General features: G+C 54.4%; 1 protein-coding gene across 11 annotated transcripts in view; it reads right to left on the bottom strand.

The window, feature by feature from the left end:
* The window catches only part of Br (broad-complex core protein), a 61,129-nt gene that overhangs the window by 25,668 nt on the left and 15,282 nt on the right, over positions 1-20,179 (bottom strand). For 6 of the 11 annotated variants that reach the window (XM_076324589.1, XM_076324592.1, XM_076324593.1 and 3 more), the window contains exons 1-5: positions 13,864-14,534; positions 11,220-11,421; positions 10,800-10,991; positions 9,016-9,601; positions 8,126-8,185 (exon numbers count right to left, since the gene is read on the bottom strand). In XM_076324589.1, coding sequence (XP_076180704.1) covers positions 8,126-8,185; positions 9,016-9,601; positions 10,800-10,991; positions 11,220-11,405 — 1,024 coding nt within the window. In that variant the 5' untranslated portion in view covers positions 11,406-11,421; positions 13,864-14,534. Of the gene's footprint in view, positions 1-8,125; positions 8,186-9,015; positions 9,602-10,799; positions 10,992-11,219; positions 11,422-13,863; positions 14,535-16,183; positions 16,307-20,179 lie in introns of those variants that run through there. The other 5 variants (XM_076324590.1, XM_076324594.1, XM_076324587.1 and 2 more) reach the window with 3 other exon arrangements.

Genomic DNA, 20,179 nt, shown 5'->3' with positions numbered 1-20,179 from the left:
ACGTTTGCTCGAGCGTGGCGCCGTCGTTTCTCGTTCCGTGTCGACCGAAATCGAACGTCGCTCGTTCCCTCCTCCGGGTAGATCGACCGTTTCTTAGGTACGCGTGCACAACGACCCGAGGAACACGGGAGCCAGAAGAGAGAACGAGAGAGCGAGAGAGAGAGTAGAGTTTTTCGCGGCTCTCTCTCACCGCGTCGAATTGCACGGAATGTTAATCGGACGCGGTGCCGATAAGACGCGAGGCCAATTTCTTCGCGAGAGACGTGCCTCGCGCGCTGCCGGGGACTGGCGGCGCGGCTCGAAACTAAAGTGCCTCAATGAATTAAGCACCGCGCAACCAAGTAGACCTTCACCTTGTCTCTCGAGAGCCGTGCACACTCTCGGCCGGAGATCGCGATTCGCCCGATACCGTAAACAAGCTTTATCGATTTCCGATTGCTACGCGCGAAATTCTCGCGATAACGCGCCGTTAGGCCCCCGACCGCCGCGTAACGCCCGCGAAACAGAGTTCGTCGCGCGGAACGGTCGCGCTGATCGATTCTCCGTTTTTTTTCCCCTTTTTTTCGCACCTCGACTCTTGCGTAACGAATTTACGCGAACGTCGAAAAAACGCACACCTCGTCGATTCCTCCGGTTCGGTCCGAGCGATCGGAGAGGGAAACGCGAGAACCTCGACGGTCGGAACCGATTTCGAAACTCGAGGAACGCGACCGATCTATCGAGGTTCCTCTCGAAGAGACCCTCGGTGCTCGAACGCGTCCGCGAACCGAACGGAAATCGATTCTTTTCGACCGTCTACCGCTCCGCCGACCGCTGCTCGCCAAAACCGACTTCGTAGAGAGAAACGCGTCGTTCGTTTTTTCGAAACGCATCGCGAGCAAAAATATTAAGAGAGTAAAGAGGAAAAAAAGAAAAAAGATCGGAGCCGCGACGGCAAACGATACAGAGCGAAAGTGTAAACGCCCCTCCCTCTCTTTCTCGGTCTCCTGCCCCTCCCTGACCTCTTCCTAGCCCCCCTCCCGCCTCTCTACCGCGGTCGGTTCTCTCCGTCTCACGCCCGCGCTCGCTGTTGCGCAGTTTTCGAGGTCACCTCAAGTTCATCATCGATAATAGCGCAAGCGAGGCGAAAACAAGCAGCTAGACCTGGGCGTCCCCGATAAGTACACATACTACAGATAAAAAATTCCGTCGGATTTGGTTCAGAACGAACTTTCGTTTGGCCTTGGCAGGCGCCGCGTCCGTACACCCGCGCCCGCGCCCGCGCCCGCGCCCGCGCCCGCGCCCGCGCCCGCGCCCGCGCCCGCGCTCGCGCCCGCGCCCGCGCCCGCTCCGCGACTTACGAAAGTAAATTGTCAGCCGCGCGGATCGTCGGCTACCGAAACGAAACGAAGCAACGACAAAACCGTGCCGGCGGGGGAGGGAGAGAGAGAAGAGAGAAACCGTGGGGCCGACAGAAGGGACGGAAGACGGTGAGAGAAAGAGAGCGAGAGAAGACGAGCGAGTATCGAGTAAATAAACGTATGCAGAAGGAGAAGACTCACGGACGTCGTGTAACCAAGAGGCGCGACGAAGAGAGTTTTGTTTCTCTCTCTCGCTCTGTTTCGCTCGCTGGTCCGCTCGATCGCTCGTTCGATCGCTCGTTCGCTGGTCGCTTCTCGCTCCCTCTCGCTCGTGCACCGCCCATCGGAATCGCCGACGACGACAGATGGCAGCATGAATTCCGCGTTTCGCAAACAGACCATTAGCAAACGGATTACGTAACTCTGAAATTTCTTTACCTCGGCTAGTTTCGCGAGTCCCGATATAAAACGCGTCGCGTTTCCCCTACCCCCGAGCATTTCGAAGGCGAGGTCGATCTTCCGCGGGAACAGGTTTATCGATCGACCGATCGCGATGAGAAGAAACGGAAAAAAGGCCCGGACGATTCGTCGCGCGATACGCGTACGTTCTTTCGCGAGCGAAAGAGTCGTAAGCGCAGTCATCGTCGAGGTTGCGGTGACCGTAACGATCGTAGTCGCGATCGTAGCGGTCCTGGTCGCGGTAGGGCGCCTCGTATCGAGAAACTGGACCGCTTTCGTCGCAGGAATTCGGCCGGTCGTTAAAAACCGCCCGGGAAAAGGAAACGCGAGGAGAACCGGCGCGTACGCCGCGTACGCCGCGTCCGGTGAAATAAATATTTGCGCTCGATGCGCGGTGCAACGCGCGCCCTCCGATGCGAAAAGACGACCGCGACGACGACTATCCGCCGAGAGGATAAAGCCGATCGACGAATACCGAGGAGCTCTCTATTTTTGTGCAGGCCGGGTTTTACAACAGGTTACCACCACGGATGCGGCCGCGTTCGCGGAAAAGGAGAGCCCCGAAAACTCGGAGAGGACGGAGCGAGGAAATCGAGAAAACCACCGGAGGGAAGATCGGGGAGGGAGAAAATCCGGGCGACGAAGGCGAAAAAAAGTGAATCCGTGAATCGTCGCGACGCGATCGCTCTCGGGCCGTGAATCGGTTTTTAAACGCAATTTTCGGCCGCCCGGCCGGGGAGAAACCGGCGGCTAAGAATATCTAGGCCCGGGCAAAAAGAATTTCTCCTCTCTTTGCGATAATGACATCGAAACCGGCGAGCGAGCCGGACCGTGCGCGGGGCATAGACACGCGCGCGCGGAGAGAAAGGGGCGGAATGAATAGATTTAAAATTAGACCGCGATAAACGCATCTTTCTCCCGAGTGTGTCGGCTCTATGCGAAACTTCTCTCTCTGTTGGCCACGCTCGATAAACAACGAGGAGAGACCGCGGCTTGGGCGCGCGAGCGAGCGCGCCACCGGCGGAAAGAATACGCGCGTGAAACGTCGGTTCGCGCGGCATCGTCGTCGTCGTCGTCGTCAGCGTCCTCCTCCTCCTCCTCCTCCTCCTCCTCCTCCTCCTCCTCCTCCTCGTCGTTTTACTCGCTCCGGGGAAAAGAAGAGGCGAGCGTAGAGGGAGAGAAAAAAAGGAGAGGAGGAAGAATCGGTCGAGCAATTATTTCAATTTCAAATGTCGCGGAAATTTAACCGTCTCGGGGAGAGGAACGACGCTTCGAGTGCAAAAGGTTAACTCGATCGATCGTATAAATTCCCATTGTTCGGCGCCCGGTTCCTCTCCGTCTCTCTCTTTCTCTCTCGGTCGGCCGATCTATAAAACCGTGCGCGGTATCCAGGAGTAATGAAAAAAGAAACTCGGGGAATCGAGCGAGTCCCGGTTCGGGGCTCGAACTCGGCGCGTTTGCTCGCGGGCCGCGTTTCGATAAACGATGGAAAAAGGACAGTGGTTTCGGGTCGAAAGGGAGACCCGTCGACGGAACAACGCGTTAGAGGAGAGACGAACAAGACGAGGAAGAAGCGAAATCCCCGTCGTTCGCAAACCTCGAAATTTTTCCCCGTCGCGAACAAATCCGCCTAGAAACGTGCAGACTGCGAGCATATGCTCGCAGCCGGCTGCCGGAATAAAAAGAGATCCGAACACCGTGCGGCGGTACAAGTGCCGGACGAACAAAGAATCTCCCGCCCGCGTTTAAGTCCGATCGCGCGACAAGTGGTCGTACGTTGTACTTTCTATCTGGCGCGATTGTTTTTTTACGTAACCACGGCCATTACGAATTAAAGACGACCGAAGAACCGACCGCGGGGATACCAACGATTCACCGACGCGAATCAAAATTTCACTTTATCGGTGCGGCCCGATAACGCCGCTTTCTAAATTTGATCTACGTAACTTTTAGACCTTGCTCTTTTCTTTCGATACGCGGCCTCGATAAGAATCGACTACCACTACAACACCACTATTATCGCGCCGAATATCGCGTAATCCGCGAAACGTACCACTCGTACGTACTCCGCGTCGCGTAAAAGTCTGGGTGCGCCGAACTTTCTTGCGCGCGTAATTGGATCGTAATTTTCGGCTGCAAGGTCGTCGTTGTCCAGAATCGATCGGTCTCCGCGAAGCTTTCGCGATGCGTTCAACGTTTTGGCAAATTTACCGCCGATCTTCATTTCTTTACGATCGAAGCGACCGGAACGCCTATTTTCTCGGTTCTTCCGTTGCAACGTATAGGGTGAAATTTTTCGAACGATTATCAACGGTAAAGACGCTAGAAACGGTGGTACACTCCTCTTCGCAAAACGGACCACGATCGTCCAGGTATCGAAACCAGTTTGCGTCCGATCCGCGAAACGGAGCGAAAAATCGAAAGCTCCTTTCGCCGATCCGTCACTTTGCACGCGCTGTAAATGAATCAACGATCGTGGTCCACTTTGCTCGTTTTCGCTTCTTTTCCGAGCATCCGGAGACCAAGAGCTACCGCGAAGGACCTCCGTTCTCGGCTCGAAGTTTGCGCCAAAAAACGATACGGTTCCTACGGCGAACAATTCGGTTTTTCGAAAAACGAAAATTCGCGATTAGAAATTTTTGTATCCACCGGCCGAGGCAGAACTCGGATCCTCCGCGCGAAGAGAGAGGGACACGGTTTCGAAGTTTCGGTGGACGTGCACCGCGAGTCTCGCGGAAAATCGAAGCGGGAATAGCGCGCGCGTTTCGTTCGAACGTTACCGTCGTTAACGAACCGGGAGTAGGTGGAAAGTTTCGCGGAGACCGACGACCCTGCAACTATCTCGCGTTCGACGCTTGAAACGTTGCCAAAAATCACGAGCGTTGCAATCCGCCACGGAGGAACCGAAAAATGCCTTGTCGCGAGTCGTCCGCGTACGCGGGGCCCGACGGACGGATAAGCCGGTGTGTCTTTGGCCGAGAAAAATTCCTGCGAAAAAACGAACGCGGGATTCGAAAATACGTCCGATCGATCGGAGATCGGCACCGCCATTGTTCTCGATGTGAAAATTTTCGTCCGCGCGAGAACGATCCGCGGGTATCGTTTTTAACCGTCCAAACAACCGTCTATTTTTGCGTCGCGAAAACTCCGCAACGTCCTCTGCCCGTTCGCTGCGTTTTGTTGTCTACCGCGATCGGAGAAAGAGAAAGGGAACTCGAGAGAGAGAGAGAGAGAGAGAGAGAGAGAGAGAGTCGATTTTTCGAAAAGTAGACGCGTCGCGAGAAAATTACTCGACGATTTTGACGACGAGGGGACACGGGGTCGAACTCGCGAACGACTCGTCGCGTATAATTTAATGTGTCTAATGATTCGCACTGCGCCGTAGGAACGTGAGTGGCGTACCAAGGTCGTCGTATTTTTAGTTAGGCCAATGTTTAGTTGGCCACGTTCGTCGGAGATAGAGGGACCTTGAAATTCGTGGATAACATCTGCGGCCTTATCGACGGCCCCTGATAACTTTTTCAGTACTAACCTAGTATAAGCCAGCCGTTCAAATATTAATCGAGAAGACGAGCGGTGAGCAGCCACACCTGAATTTACTTAACGACGCTGGCTGCCGCTGTCGGGACGCGTTCGTATTAAAGGCTCCCTTCGACTCTTTTTCGCCCCAAGGATCGCGACCGAGGAACAATGTACACGTATTTCGCGCTAGTAGCCAACGTAACCGAACTTTTCGCGGCGATCGCGTCCCTTTCCGTTCGCGAAATCACGAAACCCGCTGGCTACCGCTGGCTCCCGGTCGCTCCCACTTTCCGCCGAACTTGCCTTTAAAAATTCAACGAATCCCCCGGAGGAACGTAACGAATGTATAAAATATGTACACGCCGGTGATATCGTGGAAAATACGCGCGCGCGAGGGCGCGCCCGCGATTCCGGGTCGACTCGAATGGAAAAGATCGGGGAAAAAACCAAAAGAAAAAAAAATAATTTAAAGAAAAAATTAGTACATCCGCGACGCTCGGTACGCGTCTATCCCAAATATTGCTCGACGCGTCGAAACGAGAACACCTCGTATATTCTCTCGCCGCAGAATCCCGAACGTTGAAACTCGTACCGTTATTAACCGTGTTTACCGTTAACCCCCACCCCGCACAGGAAGAGAGAAAGAGAAAGAGTGTGTGCGCGCGCGCGCCTCTGCGCGCGTGTGCGTGTAAATATATACGCGGCCGAGAGAGAGAAGAGACACTTGGAATTCTTTTTTTTCGTCGCGCGAGTTAAAAATCGTCAATAAGTCGAGATATACCACCGTAAACGACGTCGTCGTCGTCGTCGTCGTCGTCGTCGCCATATGGTACCCGCGTCAGGGTCAAATGTCGCTCGAACGTAACGCATAAAGGAGCGTGACAAACTTGGGCCTGACCTATCGCATCCTCTTTCGTAATTGAAAACGAGCAAGCTGCAAAGTGGTGTCTCGTAACGAAACGTTTCGCGATTATAATTACGTACAATTACGGTGTACGTTGTTAAGCTTTCGGATTAGTCGATACGCAAATGTCTGCAAAGTACATACAATAAAAAGAAACGTACGTGTATCTCGAGTCATACGTGTGTCGTACGTGCGCGCGCGCGCGCGCGTGTACATGTGTACGTATATTCCATGTATCGTATATACGGAATATATATAAAAATAGACGTACATGCACGTATACAGCGCACACGTACACGCGTACGTATAAGTATATTCGTAAACACAAAAGTGGTAAGCAATGTCATAATGCTGTCGTTTCGGCGATATCGCGGCAGCGGCGTGTACTCCGTTACCAAACGTTAACGAGACGACAACACCGATACAAAAATACTTCAACGACGAATTGGACAATACGAGCACGGCACGTATAAATATACATCTAGGAACGTGTTACGGTGCGTCGACGAGCAATCGTCGATCGAGCGACGCTTGACGCGACTTTCGCGAAACTCGACGAGCGTTTAAAAGGTTTACGCAAATCGGTCGATATCTCTGCAAAACTTCTTCGAGAATATTATTAGGTGTACACAAAGAGAACATCGCTGCATCGTTAACTCGTCAACTTCTTCCGTTCCTTTGTATTATACATTCTTTCTTTTTTTTATTTTCGTTCTTTTCACAATCGAAGGGTGGGATGGAGAGAATTCTCGTTTTCCTTGGTCGTATGGTTGATTACAGCGGATATTTTTTTACAGCGATGCCAAACCGATGGTTCCATCGCGATCGTTTTCGTGCCAATTAAAATGCGATCGCAGCGAATTCGGCGACCGCTCGAGCGAATGTATCTGCTGTTCTTCGCGATTCCGATTCGTGGCCTCTCTTCCGAGGATCTCCGTTTACGATATCTACGAATCGTATCGATCGCCCGAGAAGACGATCGGCGCGAGGTAAACAATTTCAGCGAATATTTTCGTCCCTTGACGAGAAGCGAAAACCTCGGGATCGTTCGTGACGTCGGACAGTGGGGGCAGGACGAGTCGAGGGCCAGCGGGAAGAGAAAAATAAAAAGGAACAACGAGTCAGCAGATAAATTCCTTCTAACGACGCGAATTCATTGGTAAAAACGCGGAACGCTGTGACGTCATGAGAATGCGAATGCAGGCGAATCGTACAATGGTAAACCAAATAAGGAATGATGATATCGATGATTTTTGTAACGCATGCCAATTAAAAGAAGTTTTAATCGTCCAAGCAGACAGTAGTGCTCTTTCACCGCAACCAAATAAATAAATTATATATATACATGTATATGTATATATATATATATACATGTGTGTATATATATATATATATATATATATATATATGTATATATATGTATATATATATATATGTATATATATATACACATGTATATATATATACATATGTATATATGTATATATGTATATATAGTATATGTGTGTGTGTGTGTGTATATTAAAAAAAAAAAAAGAAAAAAAGAAATATTCATTCTTGTAAATTCGTGATTTGTTAGTTCGATATAACTGCACAAGTCTTTTTAGTTACTTTCATTAGAGCGAACCGCTACACCGCAGACGATTGCGGCCACGATGTATCGACTGTCGGTGGAAAATAATGGAATAGCATAGAGTGTGCCCTTGGAAAAATCAAAAGAACCGGGGAATCGCGTCCAGCGGACCCGCGACGATCGATTTTACAGAGCGATCGAGAATCGTTTCGCGACAACGGCAGGTTACGATCGCGGGTCGTCCGTCGGACCGATTCCCTCCTCGAACGCGATCGAGCATCGATTCCAATGATTTAACGGGGCAGAGCTGACAGTGAATGTTCTTACCTTGCGAAGTTCCTGCCAGGTCCGGTGGTTGCAACCCGTGGCCCAATCCTGGAAATTTCACTATCGTCACACGTAGCAACGAACGTCCTACCGCGGCGAAAGATCGAACAACGGCCTGTACGCAACTTCGCAATTACGAGTGACTCGAGGAAAGAATTTTCGATTTACGAAAATAGAGAAGAAAAATGATATCGGGTACGCGAAGAAGCTTCGCGGTGTCCTACGGCCCTAGAATCTCGAGGAAAAAATATCTACCGGGGACCTCCACCGCGTTTGTACCGAAATAACGACCAAATACGGACAAATAAACGGCAAGTTCGAGCAAAAGAACGACGCGACGAGAAGGAAAAAGCATACGGGGGTTTCTCGATAATCGGTGTCTCGTTTTACTCGAGTCCCGGTTAGACCGGCGCGTCCCCTGAATTCCAGGTCATATTCCGAATTTGATTCCGTATTTAGAGTAACCGTATTTCCGTAACGTGGTCCTCTCGGTTCCGATCGATCGTCAAAATGAATAATAAAAGAAAGCGTCGTTCGGTATTCCTAAAGGTATATGGAACAAGTTTAAAAGACACCGGGACCGTGATCGGGTGCCACCGAAGCGATGGTCGATCACCGAGCGAACCTTTTTTACGGTTCGTCGCCGATGCGAACGGCCGAAACGAGTGCACCGAGAACCGTTCGTCTCGGAGCGTAGAGGGGTAAAGTTCGGTACGAGGAACGGTTGCTTCGATGAAAGTTCATCCCGGTCGGAGTTCGATGTCGCGGGGGGCTCTAACGAGAGGGCGAAGGGGTGGGTGTGCGTGTGGGTGGAGGGTATACGATCGAGGGAGACGATCAAAATTGGTCAATGCGTACAGGCCCGTCTCGTAGTGAATTTGCTCGCGTACCTGACAACGGCATGTGATCCGGGGCGAGCGCCGCCATACTGAAATTAAAGCTTCCAGGCGTGGGCGGGAAGATTTTCGTCTCGGACAAAAAATTTGGCGTGGAGGTGTGCTCGGATTCGGCCTCGTGCTCGTTACTGCTCGCCGACGCCGGTGGCCGGTCCGACGCCGCTGCTCCGGAATCCGAGGAGTCGTCGTTGTTGCCGCCGTTCCCTCCGTTGCCACCGGTAAGCTCCAACGGCTCGCACTTGATGTTGTCCTCCAGGGGGCTGGTCTCCTCGTGCACGCCGTTGCCCTCGACCTTGCTCGAGAGATGGTTGTTCTTCACCATCGAGAAGTCCGTCGGCGTTGCGTCGTTGTTGTTCAGCGGGGGCGACAACAGCCTCGTCTTCTTCGTGGGCTCCTCGTGCGGGTCCGGCGTTCGTCTCTCGTTCTTGCGTATCTGCGCCCTGCGTAGCAATTGCTGCACGGTGGGTGGTATCGGGGTCACCGGCGTGGGCGGAGAACCACCCCGGGGGAAACTCTCTTCCAATTTGTCGTGGAAAGGAAGATGATTGCCACCGGCGGCCAGCGCGCGGACGTGGGACAGCTGGAAAGAAACAACCGGGATAGAAGTATGCAACGCCCCGCGAAACGTCGTTCTACGTCCGTTCGACCGAACGGAGAGCTCCAGGGCCCGCGTACCCGCGGACGATTCTATTCGCGAACGTTACGGAAATTTTTCCAACGTTCGAAGAGGATCGAGCGAGTACGCGCGTACGCGCGCACATGGATACCCGAGCGCCAATTACAGCACCGGCAGCCTCGAGATTTCGAACGCGAGCCGAGTACGCGACGAGTCTCGAAGGTCGTCGATCGTCTACGATCCTTCGCCTCGATCGAGGCGCGCCGAAAGGAGCTATCCGCGCTACTCGCGAGTTTCGAAAGCTTTTACCGTCAACCCCCGACCCTCCGGGATTCTCGCCGGCGCGTCGTAAACCCGGGGGTTTCTCCCAGGTAACCGAGCTCGGTTTCCTCCTATTACCTTTGTCCCGCAATTTCCCTCGAGTCGCTCACCGGCGCATCGACGAGGGATCGGGCGAAAATTTGCAAATCCGAGAAGACGTTGCACGGTGTATCGCGGCGAGTATATCGCCGAGTTTCGCAGCAGACAACGTACGAGCGCGAGCGCGGGCGCGGGAACGGTTTGCGATCTCGCCGTGAACTTTACTTTTTGTTTGTTTGTTCGTTCGTTTGTTTCCTTTTTTACTTTTCGCTAGCAACGTACGTGCCGAAACGTGCATCCGTTCGGCGTGTATCGCGATCGGTGCGCATGCTCCGCGAGGAACGATTACGATTGTTCACTTTCTATTTGTAACGCGGTCGGTTATCTTTGTTTGCTTGACCTATGACAATTATGGATTGGAATCAAGATGGATATACATTGTGCAGCGAGATAAGGCGGCGGGCACTTTAGTTGAAAGTCACGTCTCTGTCAGAGATAACATGCAAAGCATAATCAATTTGCGAGGTGAGCCCGGGAGCCTCGATATTACATTACGACGGATGTAATTTTAGCAGGGGAAGAGGGAGAGGAGAGACTCTCCGCGAATTCGGCGTCGCTCTTCGCCCTCCGCCCTCCGCCCTCCGCCCTCCGCCCTCCGCCCTCCGCTCTCCGCCATCCACCCTCCGCCGTTTTCGCGCATTTCGCGTCGCGCGAGCTCGACTAATTCGGGTTCGAATTCGGCGCGCGGACTCTCAAGGTCGAAGGATCGAAGCCGACGAAAACGAAACGAAACGAAACTTACCTCGTCCCTGTCCGTTTGGTCCGCCTGTTGCGTGAGCCCCGATACCCTGAGTACCTCGGCGGTCTTCAGGAAACTGCTAAGGGAACGCTGATGCACGTTCACTTCCCCGTGATAGATGAACTCCACCAAAGCGTGCAAGTCGCTGAACGCTACGTCCTGAAGTACTATCACCGGGTGTTTGCACGGTGTGCTCTGCAAAAGGGGGCAGGCGGGGAAGAGAAGAAGGGACATTTTCTCGGATTAGTTAAACATTGACGTTGCGCTCGACGATGTATCGAGTCGCGGTTACGGCTCGGTGCGGGGTTGTGCACGATAGGTGGTGGTGGTGGTGGTGGTGGACGCGGGGGTGGTCGTGGACGATGGAACGAGAGAGAAAATATCGGTTAAGGGTAGGAAACGGACGCGAGAGTGTTTTCTTACCTTGAGCAATTCTCTAAAGTAGGGACTGCAGGCGGAAAGTACGACGCGGTGCGCTTTGAGGCTCTTGCCATCGCAGGCCAGTGTGACGTCCACGAAATCCTCATCGTCCCTCAAGTTTTCAAACGCCGACGTTATACTGCTTTGGTAATTGTTCCATCGCAGGCAAAAGTGTTGCGTATCTACCATCGTTATATCTATTCACCTATAATCAGAAATAATATGTGCGCTATTTAAACCGACACCGACTTATCTTATCGCTTAACGAAACGTAATGCTTCGGCTCCGAGTGAATTAAGGAGCGTTTCGATGGACTGCTCGAATCGGTAGCGATACAAGTTCGGATCGGGAACGCGCGGGTCTCCGCCCGACGTCCGGCAGGGGAGCCCCGGAAAACCGAAATCGGAAGGTTGAAATTTCCTGGCTCGAGCGGAAAAATCGACCGCTCTCGTAAAACATCGTTTCGAACTAAAGAAACGCCGTTGCAACCCGCGAGCGGGCGAGGGCGCGAGCGCGAGCGCGAGCGCGAGCGGAATATTGCCCGACGACGCGTCCGCTCGATCGAGACAAGGACCGGGAGGGAAAGGGTCGAGGGAGAGCGAGAAGAGGAGGAAGAGGAGGAAGAGGAGGAAGAGGAGGAAGAGAGGAAAAGGAAAAAAGAGGAGAAAGAAGGCGAAATTTCATCGACCCGATAAACAACGGGTACGGATTATATAATGCTTCGGTATCGACTGGTATTTAACCGGCGTGTTTACCGTAGGTGTGGCATTAGAACAGATGTCAATTTCCTTAGGCTCTCCCGGTACCGCGAGAAACTTTTTATATAACGGACGAATTAATACGCAGATTCTCTCGCGCTCTGCACGGGGCGAGAGCGGACCGAAGGTGTCGCGAGCGCGCGGCTGCGCGTCCGCGCGTGCGAAACATATGTTATTAATTCCAACGGAATAAAAATACGGGTGTAGCGTAAAACGCTTCTCCACCCGCGGCGGACCGTTGCAAAACGACGCTCCCGAGTACGCGGTATTTTTACGTGGCATCGGGAACGCGAACACGGCCAGAGGCGAATCGAGCCGCGATCTCCGCGAAGAGAGGCTCGAGTGCGAAACCGCGAGGAACCGCGAGGAACCGCGAGGAACCGCGAGGAACCGCGAGGAACCGCGAGGAACCGCGCGGCGTTACATCCGAGAGAAACCGTACGAATTAAAATCGGGACGGGATGACGTCGCGAGCCTACGAAGAATAAAAATTGAAGAGTGCACGGCGTAAAAATAGACGGCGAGGAATTACATACGCTACTTTTTATTCGCACCATACGAGAAAATTAGGTCGCCAGGCTGGAGCGAAGCCAGAACGTACGATTAAATAATTCTCTCCGCCACTTATAAAAGCGCAGGCATTAAATGTATGCTGATAGTGTTATCTTAGCAAAATGATAAAAAAAAAAACGAGGAAAGATCTTAAAACAAATTTACAGTGCTCGCTCGCTACGGGTCCGTATGTGGTGGTATTGCCATGACAAAAGCCTCGATGCGAAGAAATGGAATTAACGATCGTCGATACCGTACGGTTCTCGTTATATTTCCCCCCCCCCCCCCCCCTCCCTTTTTGTTGTATCCTCTAACGCGTTATTTACGATAAGGAACGCCACAGACACCGCGTACGCTATTTTATAACGTTTCCGTTGATAAATCGTCGTATCGTCGTTTCGGAAGGTATTTTTACGCTCTCGGTTTATATTTTTCGGTGCCGCTCGAACGCCACGAAGAAAATAGCAATTAACGCGGCGACGACGACGACGACGACGACAACGCGCACGTAGAACACGGACACGAGGAACCGAACACGCGACGCGACGACCGGGACACGGGTAAATATATTTACTTGGACATTTTGGTTACGCGCGAACGATTATCGTTCGGTTTCGCGGTGTGTAGCGGCGCGCGAGAAGAGAAGAGAAAAATTTTTTTTCTCGATACTCGTTTATCATAAGCCGGGTGCGCGGTGCGATTCGGAAACTGTTTTCAGACTCTTTTTAAGTTCGCTATCGCGCACTGCTAAATTTATGTGTGACGAATTCGCGATAAGTTTCGCAGTCTCGTGAAAATCCTGGCCTGGCGAAACGCTTCGATGCTAGAGAATCCCGAGAACCGCGACCATCGGCGATCCGGAGGACAATACCGAATAGACGAAGGTCGAGTTTATTTACCGTGCTCGTTTCTAAATATGTTTCTTCGGCGCGTGACGCGACGGGGAAACGACGGGAAAAGAAAAAAAAAAAAGGTACACAGAGGAGACCGCGATTCCGTCTTTTCTTCGTCACCGTTTACCGACGAAAGAGCTGCGCAGTGCGGAAAATATACACGGTGGCAACGATTATCCCTCTCGAAACGTCGAGAAATAGAAAAAGAAAAAGTAGCCGTGCACGCGCACGCAGTCACGAACGCAGGCACGAACGCAGGCACGCACGCAAGCACGCACGCACGCAGGCACGCAGGCACGCAGGCACGCAGGCACGCACGCAGGCACGCACGATCGTAACGCGTTTCGCAAAATCGACGCGCGATTCGGAGGAGAAGAGGAGAGACGAACAGAGAGAGAGGGAGAGGGAGAGAGAGAGAGACCGGTCTCGGTGTACACTGATTACCTTTTCCTTTGCGATCGCGGCTAAATGGCTGTTTACGGTTTTCGTAATTTCTAAGGCACATTCACCACAACACTATCCAGAGAGGAATCACAGTTCGAAAAATGCGGTTGCGTTATCGCGAAAGCACACCTATCACTCGTCATGCCGCGTAAGCTAATGACCGTAACAATGAACTGAATTGAAACTGGTCTGCGTTTTATCTCCACAACGCCACCTCGCAAAAAAGTGCGCACTTCACAAGTTCGCGAATAAGTCCCCTACACTCGGCCAGTAGTGCTGCTGCTTCGTGCCGGAAAGTCATTCTCGACGGACCGATCGTTGCGATCGACGCGTCGGTCCGGCGTTCGTTCGTTCGTCCGTCCGTCAGTCACCGGTGCTTTCGACCGTGTCCTCTGGCTTCGTTCGCGATCGGTCGACGACGGATCGCGGGAAATCGGCCCGCTACCGAGGAGAGCTCACCGTTCGAATCGGTATTAATTCGTCACGGAGACGACCGTGGAGGACACGCGCGGCGACGAAATAACGCTCGGTCGCACACGCTGGGACGGTCGCGCGGCGAATGATCGTACGCCGCGAATTTCGCCGGTAAGATAGCGCCGAAGGAAATCCGCGTGCGGTTTCGGCGCGTGGCCGAGCCGTATGCGAACCGAAGCGACGACTACCGAGCGAGAGGAAAGGAGCAAAGAAAGAAAGAAAGAAAGAAAGAAAGAAAGAAAGAAAGAAAGAAAGAAAGAAAGAATGAAAGAAAGAAAGAGGGAAGGAAAAAAATACTCTAGGTGGCCCAGGGAAAGAGCGGAACGGTTTCCCGCTTTCCGACGGGGCAGGGCCTCGCGATTCGTCGATTCGCCGTGATCGAGAGAATCGGCCGAAGGAGGGTCACATGTCACGGCGCCTACCAGAGCGACGAACAACCGTGAACGAAAGCACCGACCGGAGCCGCGCGAAGAAAGGAGACGCGACGCAACGCGACGCGACGCGACGCGCGACGCGCGACGAGACGACGGACCGAGACTGAGAGAGAACACGGAGAAAGAGAGAACGACCGAGAGATCGAGACGAAACGAGGGAAAGAGAGAAAGAGAGAAAGAGAGAAAGAGAGAAAGAGAGAAAGAGCTGTCGCGCGGCGATGCGGTTCGAAAACCGGAAACGCACGACGGGTCCTCGGGCGCGGAGCACGTTGGCGAGGAGCACCCACAGTCCACCGGTGGCCTCTTTCTCCGTCACATACCGTGCGAACTAACCCCCGAAACGTCACGTCACGACTGTGCAGCTGTGTGCCGCCTTCGTCGACGACGCGGGCGTACGTCGCGGCGCGGCAGCGAGGCCGCACGAAAACGTACGAAAAGCCGACGATCGCCGGTACCGCGAGCGAGAGAACCAACCACAGCGGAGCGAGAAGGAGCCCGATCCGTCCGAGGGGAAGCGCCAAAGAGAGAGAGAGAGAGAGACCGAGAGACCGGAGAAAACAAGACGGAGATAGAGAAGGAGAGAGACACCGCGGAGAGACACACGTACACGCGCGGGCGGACACGGACGAACGGAGAGGACGCGGCGGACGAACGAGCGCGAGAGTAACCGAGGGAGTCGGAGCGAGCGGGAGGAAAAAAATACCGAGCGGGAGAACAGAGACGGGAAAGAGAGACCGAGACCCGAGCAGATTTCGCCAAGGATCGCGGTGAACAGCGGACCGACCACTGGGGGCGTCTCAAATTTTACCCACCGTCGCGGTCTACCGCCCGGACCAACCTCCAATTTTCTTCTACTTCCGACAAACCTGACGCGACCGAACGAACAGGATCGGCACGCGCGCGTTACGCTCGAGGCGCGAGGAAACGAGGTTTACCTCGCGGCACCTGTCAGACGCCTCGATCACGTGCGTTTCGTACCGAACGCCCCCTACTACCCCGTCCCGGTGCTAACGCACCACGGTCCTCCGCCGCTCGCAACCGTTCTTCCTTCCGAACGGGTTTTCCGCGACCGGGTGCGCCTCTCGCGCGTTTCTTCCCGTTCGATCCGCGCGACGAGACGAGGAGAAGAGGGTTGCTCGCGTTTAGCCCTCGTAGGCACGAGGGGAGAATACCGACTTTGCCGGTCGCCGTTACAACGCCCAAGCGAGCGCGGTAACACGTAACTATTACGAGGAGAGGGAATTTTCTCTCTCTCTCTCTCTCTCTCTCTCTCTCTCGCTTGCTAGTTCGCTCGCTCGTCGAGTTCCCGCGAAATACGAAAACACCGGTCAAGCGGCGAACTCGGTCGGCTCGCGAGCGCGGGAATTTCGAATCTCTCGCACGCACACACGCTTAACGCACGACCTACCCACCTAGCCACGTGTTTCTCTCGGTTCGGGATGCGAGCAGCCACCGTGACGCAAATTGCCGCGCGCTCCACACTCTCCGGAATGCGAAGGATCTCTCTCGTCGCTTCGTTCCACGCGCACTCGGACACCAGCACCGCCGCCGCCGCCGCCGCCGCCGCCGCCGCCGCCACCACCACCACCACCACCACCACCACCACCGCCGCCGCCGCCGCCGCCACCACCACCAACACCACCAACACCACCACCACCACCACCACCACCAACACCACCACCACCACCACCGCCACCGCCTCCGCCGCCGCCACCACCACCACCGCCACCGCCTCCGCCTCCACCGCCACTGCCGCCGTCGCACACCGTGAGCGAAGAGTTATCTCTCGCGTGGACACGAGCGGATCGCGTTAGCGGAGCGGACAGACACACCAGTCGACGAACTAGCCAGCCGTTGACACGTCGAGGAACAAAGTCACTGTCACGGCGGCGCAACACGTTCCGAGCGCGTAAGAGAGGGAGGGAGGAGAGAGGTGGAGCCCTCGCTCCAGGGCGAGGGTGGCGAGAATCGCGAGAGCGGGAGCGTTACGATACGAGAGAGAAAAGAAGAAGAGTAAGAAGCCGGAGAGAGCGAGAGCGAGGAAGGTGTGCGTAAACGCAAGGTAACGTAACCGTGTCGCGTCGCGGCGTGTCACGACGACACCACGAGAGCCACCACGAGAAGCGCCGAGAGTACGGGCTGCAGCTCCCAAGTCTGGTTAGGACTAGCACGCGGGGGGGAAAACGGCGCCCGCCGGCCGTCGTTATTCTTTATCGGAGCATGAGACATCTGTCGTAATAAGTGCGGACTAAAAAATAGTGCGTACGCAGGGAGAGAGGAGAGAGGAAGAGAGAAAAGAGAGCCGATGGCTCGATGGTGGGGGAGCTTTATGCCTGTGGCCGCATCGGCCGTGGCTCCCCTTTCATCCCGCCGACTTGCCCGCCCGGTCCGCCTCTCTCTCTCTCTCTCTCGTTCCCTCGTCCTCTCGTTCTCTCTTGGGCTCGCTCCTCGAGCGCTCCTCCGCAACCCTCCTCCCCCGTTCTCTTTCACTCGCCCCCGTCGTCGTGCCCACCCCGCGCTTCGTCCGTTAGCCCGCGAGACGAAAATGCGCAAAGCTAACGACTTCCAATTAAAAGTGCCGGAGTCTGGAATTTTTAAGGCGCCGCGTCCGCGACGCTGTTCCCGCGCGCTAACGTCCGCGACGCGCCGAGCCGAGCCGAATCTCGATGTCTCGATTTACGCCAAGGAGGAAAGCTCTACGAACGACTCTCTCGACGTTAACGTAGCTCCGGGACTGGCCTCGTGCTCCTCGAAGATCTCGACCTCTCGACGACCACGACGACGTTTCCATCCGGGGTGAAATTTCGAAGGCACCGGTAGTCGAATCCTCGTAATCGTTGGTCGCTATTTTATCGCGCGACGTTGCTCCCTCTTTCTCTCGCTCCTCCCCTCCCGGCGGGCAGAGTCTAGCTTCAATCCATCTATTCGACAGTCGGCCTGTCTCGCGATCCCTTCTGCCATCCTGCTCCTGCTAAGCTCGCGCCCGCAGCTACTACCCCCTCCGTCGGTGCTGTAGGCGACCCCACTCGATTCGCCCCTCAAAAAATCATTACGCCCTTCCGCGGGCTGCGCATGAACGCGGTTTTAATTCGCTACTAGAAAAGTAAAATGTAAACGCCGCTGGATGAGAGGGACGAAGGGGCGTGTAGGGTGTGTGTATGTACGTGCGAGTACGCTCGCGCGCGCGCGCGTGCTCCCTTCCGCGCGACACTGTGTGTACGCGTATGTGTCTCTGTCCGTGTACGTGTGTGCGTGCGCGCGCGCGCACCCGTGTACGACCAGGGAGGAGAGAGGGGTGCGGAACGGGAGTTGGTGCGGGCTTAGGAAGGGCAAGGGAACAAGGGAGACGTGGAACGGGGCGAGAAAGGCAGAGGGGCGGCAGTAGGGTAAAAGGAGTAGGGTAAAGCGATGGAAAAAAGTGAGCAAGAGAGAAAGAAGCAGAGTTTCGCGGACGTAGCCGAGGACGAGAGGCGTGGAAGGACGAGGGAACGCGACGACTGCGAGAGCGCGACGTAGGACAGATCCTTTTTCCACCGACGCGACAGCCGGAGGAGTCGCGAGGAGCGAGCGAGCGAGCGAGCGAGCGAGTGACGCGAGCGAGCGACAGAGAGGACCTAGCGAGTCGAGTGGCGACCGAGGGAACCCACGGGGGAGAGGAGAGGGGTAGCGACGACGAGAGGAGGATACGCTCCCCTACTTCTCTAGGGGTTCCATTGTAATATTTATTGATTGGATTCCTAGGAGCCAAAGCCGAGGGCTGGTGGCACCTATACTTCGAGACTAGATCGCCTAGAAATGTTTCCGCGCGACCCGTTTCCCGGAATCCTGCGAGGAGTCTTCTGGCCGACACCGCGGTCGCGCCGGAGGAACGTTCCCATTGACCTTGGTCGAGAGAGAGTAATTCACGGCGCGCGGTCCCGCGAACGGGACGACGACGCGGGCCTGCCGGCTGCCACGAGCTGCGAAACAACGTTTCCGGGGTGGAAAACAAAAAATAAATAAATAAATACCTAACCCGGGATACGTGTGCGCGCCGCGTGATCGTTGATGCGTCGAAAATGAAAAATAAAAAAAAAAAAAATGAAAAAAAAGAACGCGCGTACAAACGGAAAGGAAGAAAAACAAAAAAAAGCGCACGCACGCACGCAGGCAGACAGGCACGCGCGCATCGCGCCGGAGAAATTAATCCTTTTATGCTCGGGAATTAATTCGACGGGGAAAAATATTTCTAAATAAAACATTTATCGCGTCGCGTGGCATCGTGTCGAGTCGAGTCGAGTCGAGTCGAGTACAGTCCAGTCGAGTCGAGTCGTGCGCGCAGCTGTGCCCGAAAACAGAAAAATCGAGCGTTTGCACGATGAATCACACGGTTCGCGCTCCATCCCCCCGCCCGGTTGGTGGTTATAGTTACCCGCCGGCCGCGAAATCCGTAAATGCCGGTTAGTTTTTTATTTTTCCGATTCGATCCGAAGCGCCAATTAAACGAGCGTGGCGGGCCGCGAACTGGCCCGATCGACGATCGGGAACGATTCTGGAAATTGGATATCATCGACGACGTCGACGACGACGACGACGACGTGACGCGTAGTCGGTATTCTCGTTGACGATACGCCATTGAGACGCAAAGAAAACGCCACGTCCTTTTTATTCCGTCTGTTTTGCCTCCGGCGGAGGTGGACGATACCTTCGGCCGCGGCCGCGGCCGCTTCCTATGGAATACGCCGCGGAGTGTCTATGAGTCAGTTGCCCTTGAACGTGCATATTCAGGATGCCTCGCGCCGCTTCCCGTACACCTCTGTGTTTGCAGAATCGAGGCTACGGTTGAAAAATTAATGGCCCGGTGGGGGAAGACGGGAGAAAACCCGAGAGATAACCGAAACTACGCGTCGACGAATTCGAGCCGGCGACCGATCGAAATTCCGGTAAAAAAAGCGTTCGTAACGCGCGACGAAAGAGAACGCGTAACCGACCTTTCCGCTTGGACAGGGTGTCGAAAGCGTCGTTCCTCGTCTGCGCGGTTCGCGAGGTCGCGGGTAGAATCGGTTTCGAAACCGTTCCCGAGCGGAGAAATTTTCCAGAACGCGATCGATAGAATTGCGGTATTATTTATATCCGTCCTCCTTCGCGTTAAACCGTCTTGAAATATGAAAGGATAATATTTTCAGCGTTTCATCGAGCGTTTCGACGTGCTCGTTGGACGACAATTAGGTCGAAAGTCGCGGTGGAGTCGGAGTCGGAGTCGGAGTCGGAGTCGGAGTCGGAGTCGGAGTCGGAGTCGGAGTCGGAGGCGGAGGCGGAGGCGGAGGCGGAGGCGGAGACGGAGACGACGGTTATCGCGCCGCTACGAAATAGCGGATAGCCGAATTCCGATCGGTTTTTCGCTAATCCATAACCGGAGAACCGGTACG

The sequence above is a fragment of the Ptiloglossa arizonensis genome, chromosome 12 (genome assembly GCF_051014685.1).
Source record: "Ptiloglossa arizonensis isolate GNS036 chromosome 12, iyPtiAriz1_principal, whole genome shotgun sequence".
Classification (NCBI taxonomy): Eukaryota; Metazoa; Arthropoda; class Insecta; order Hymenoptera; family Colletidae; genus Ptiloglossa; species Ptiloglossa arizonensis.
The sequence above is the reverse complement of the archived record's forward strand: the minus strand, read 5'-3'. Positions and strand labels throughout refer to the sequence as shown.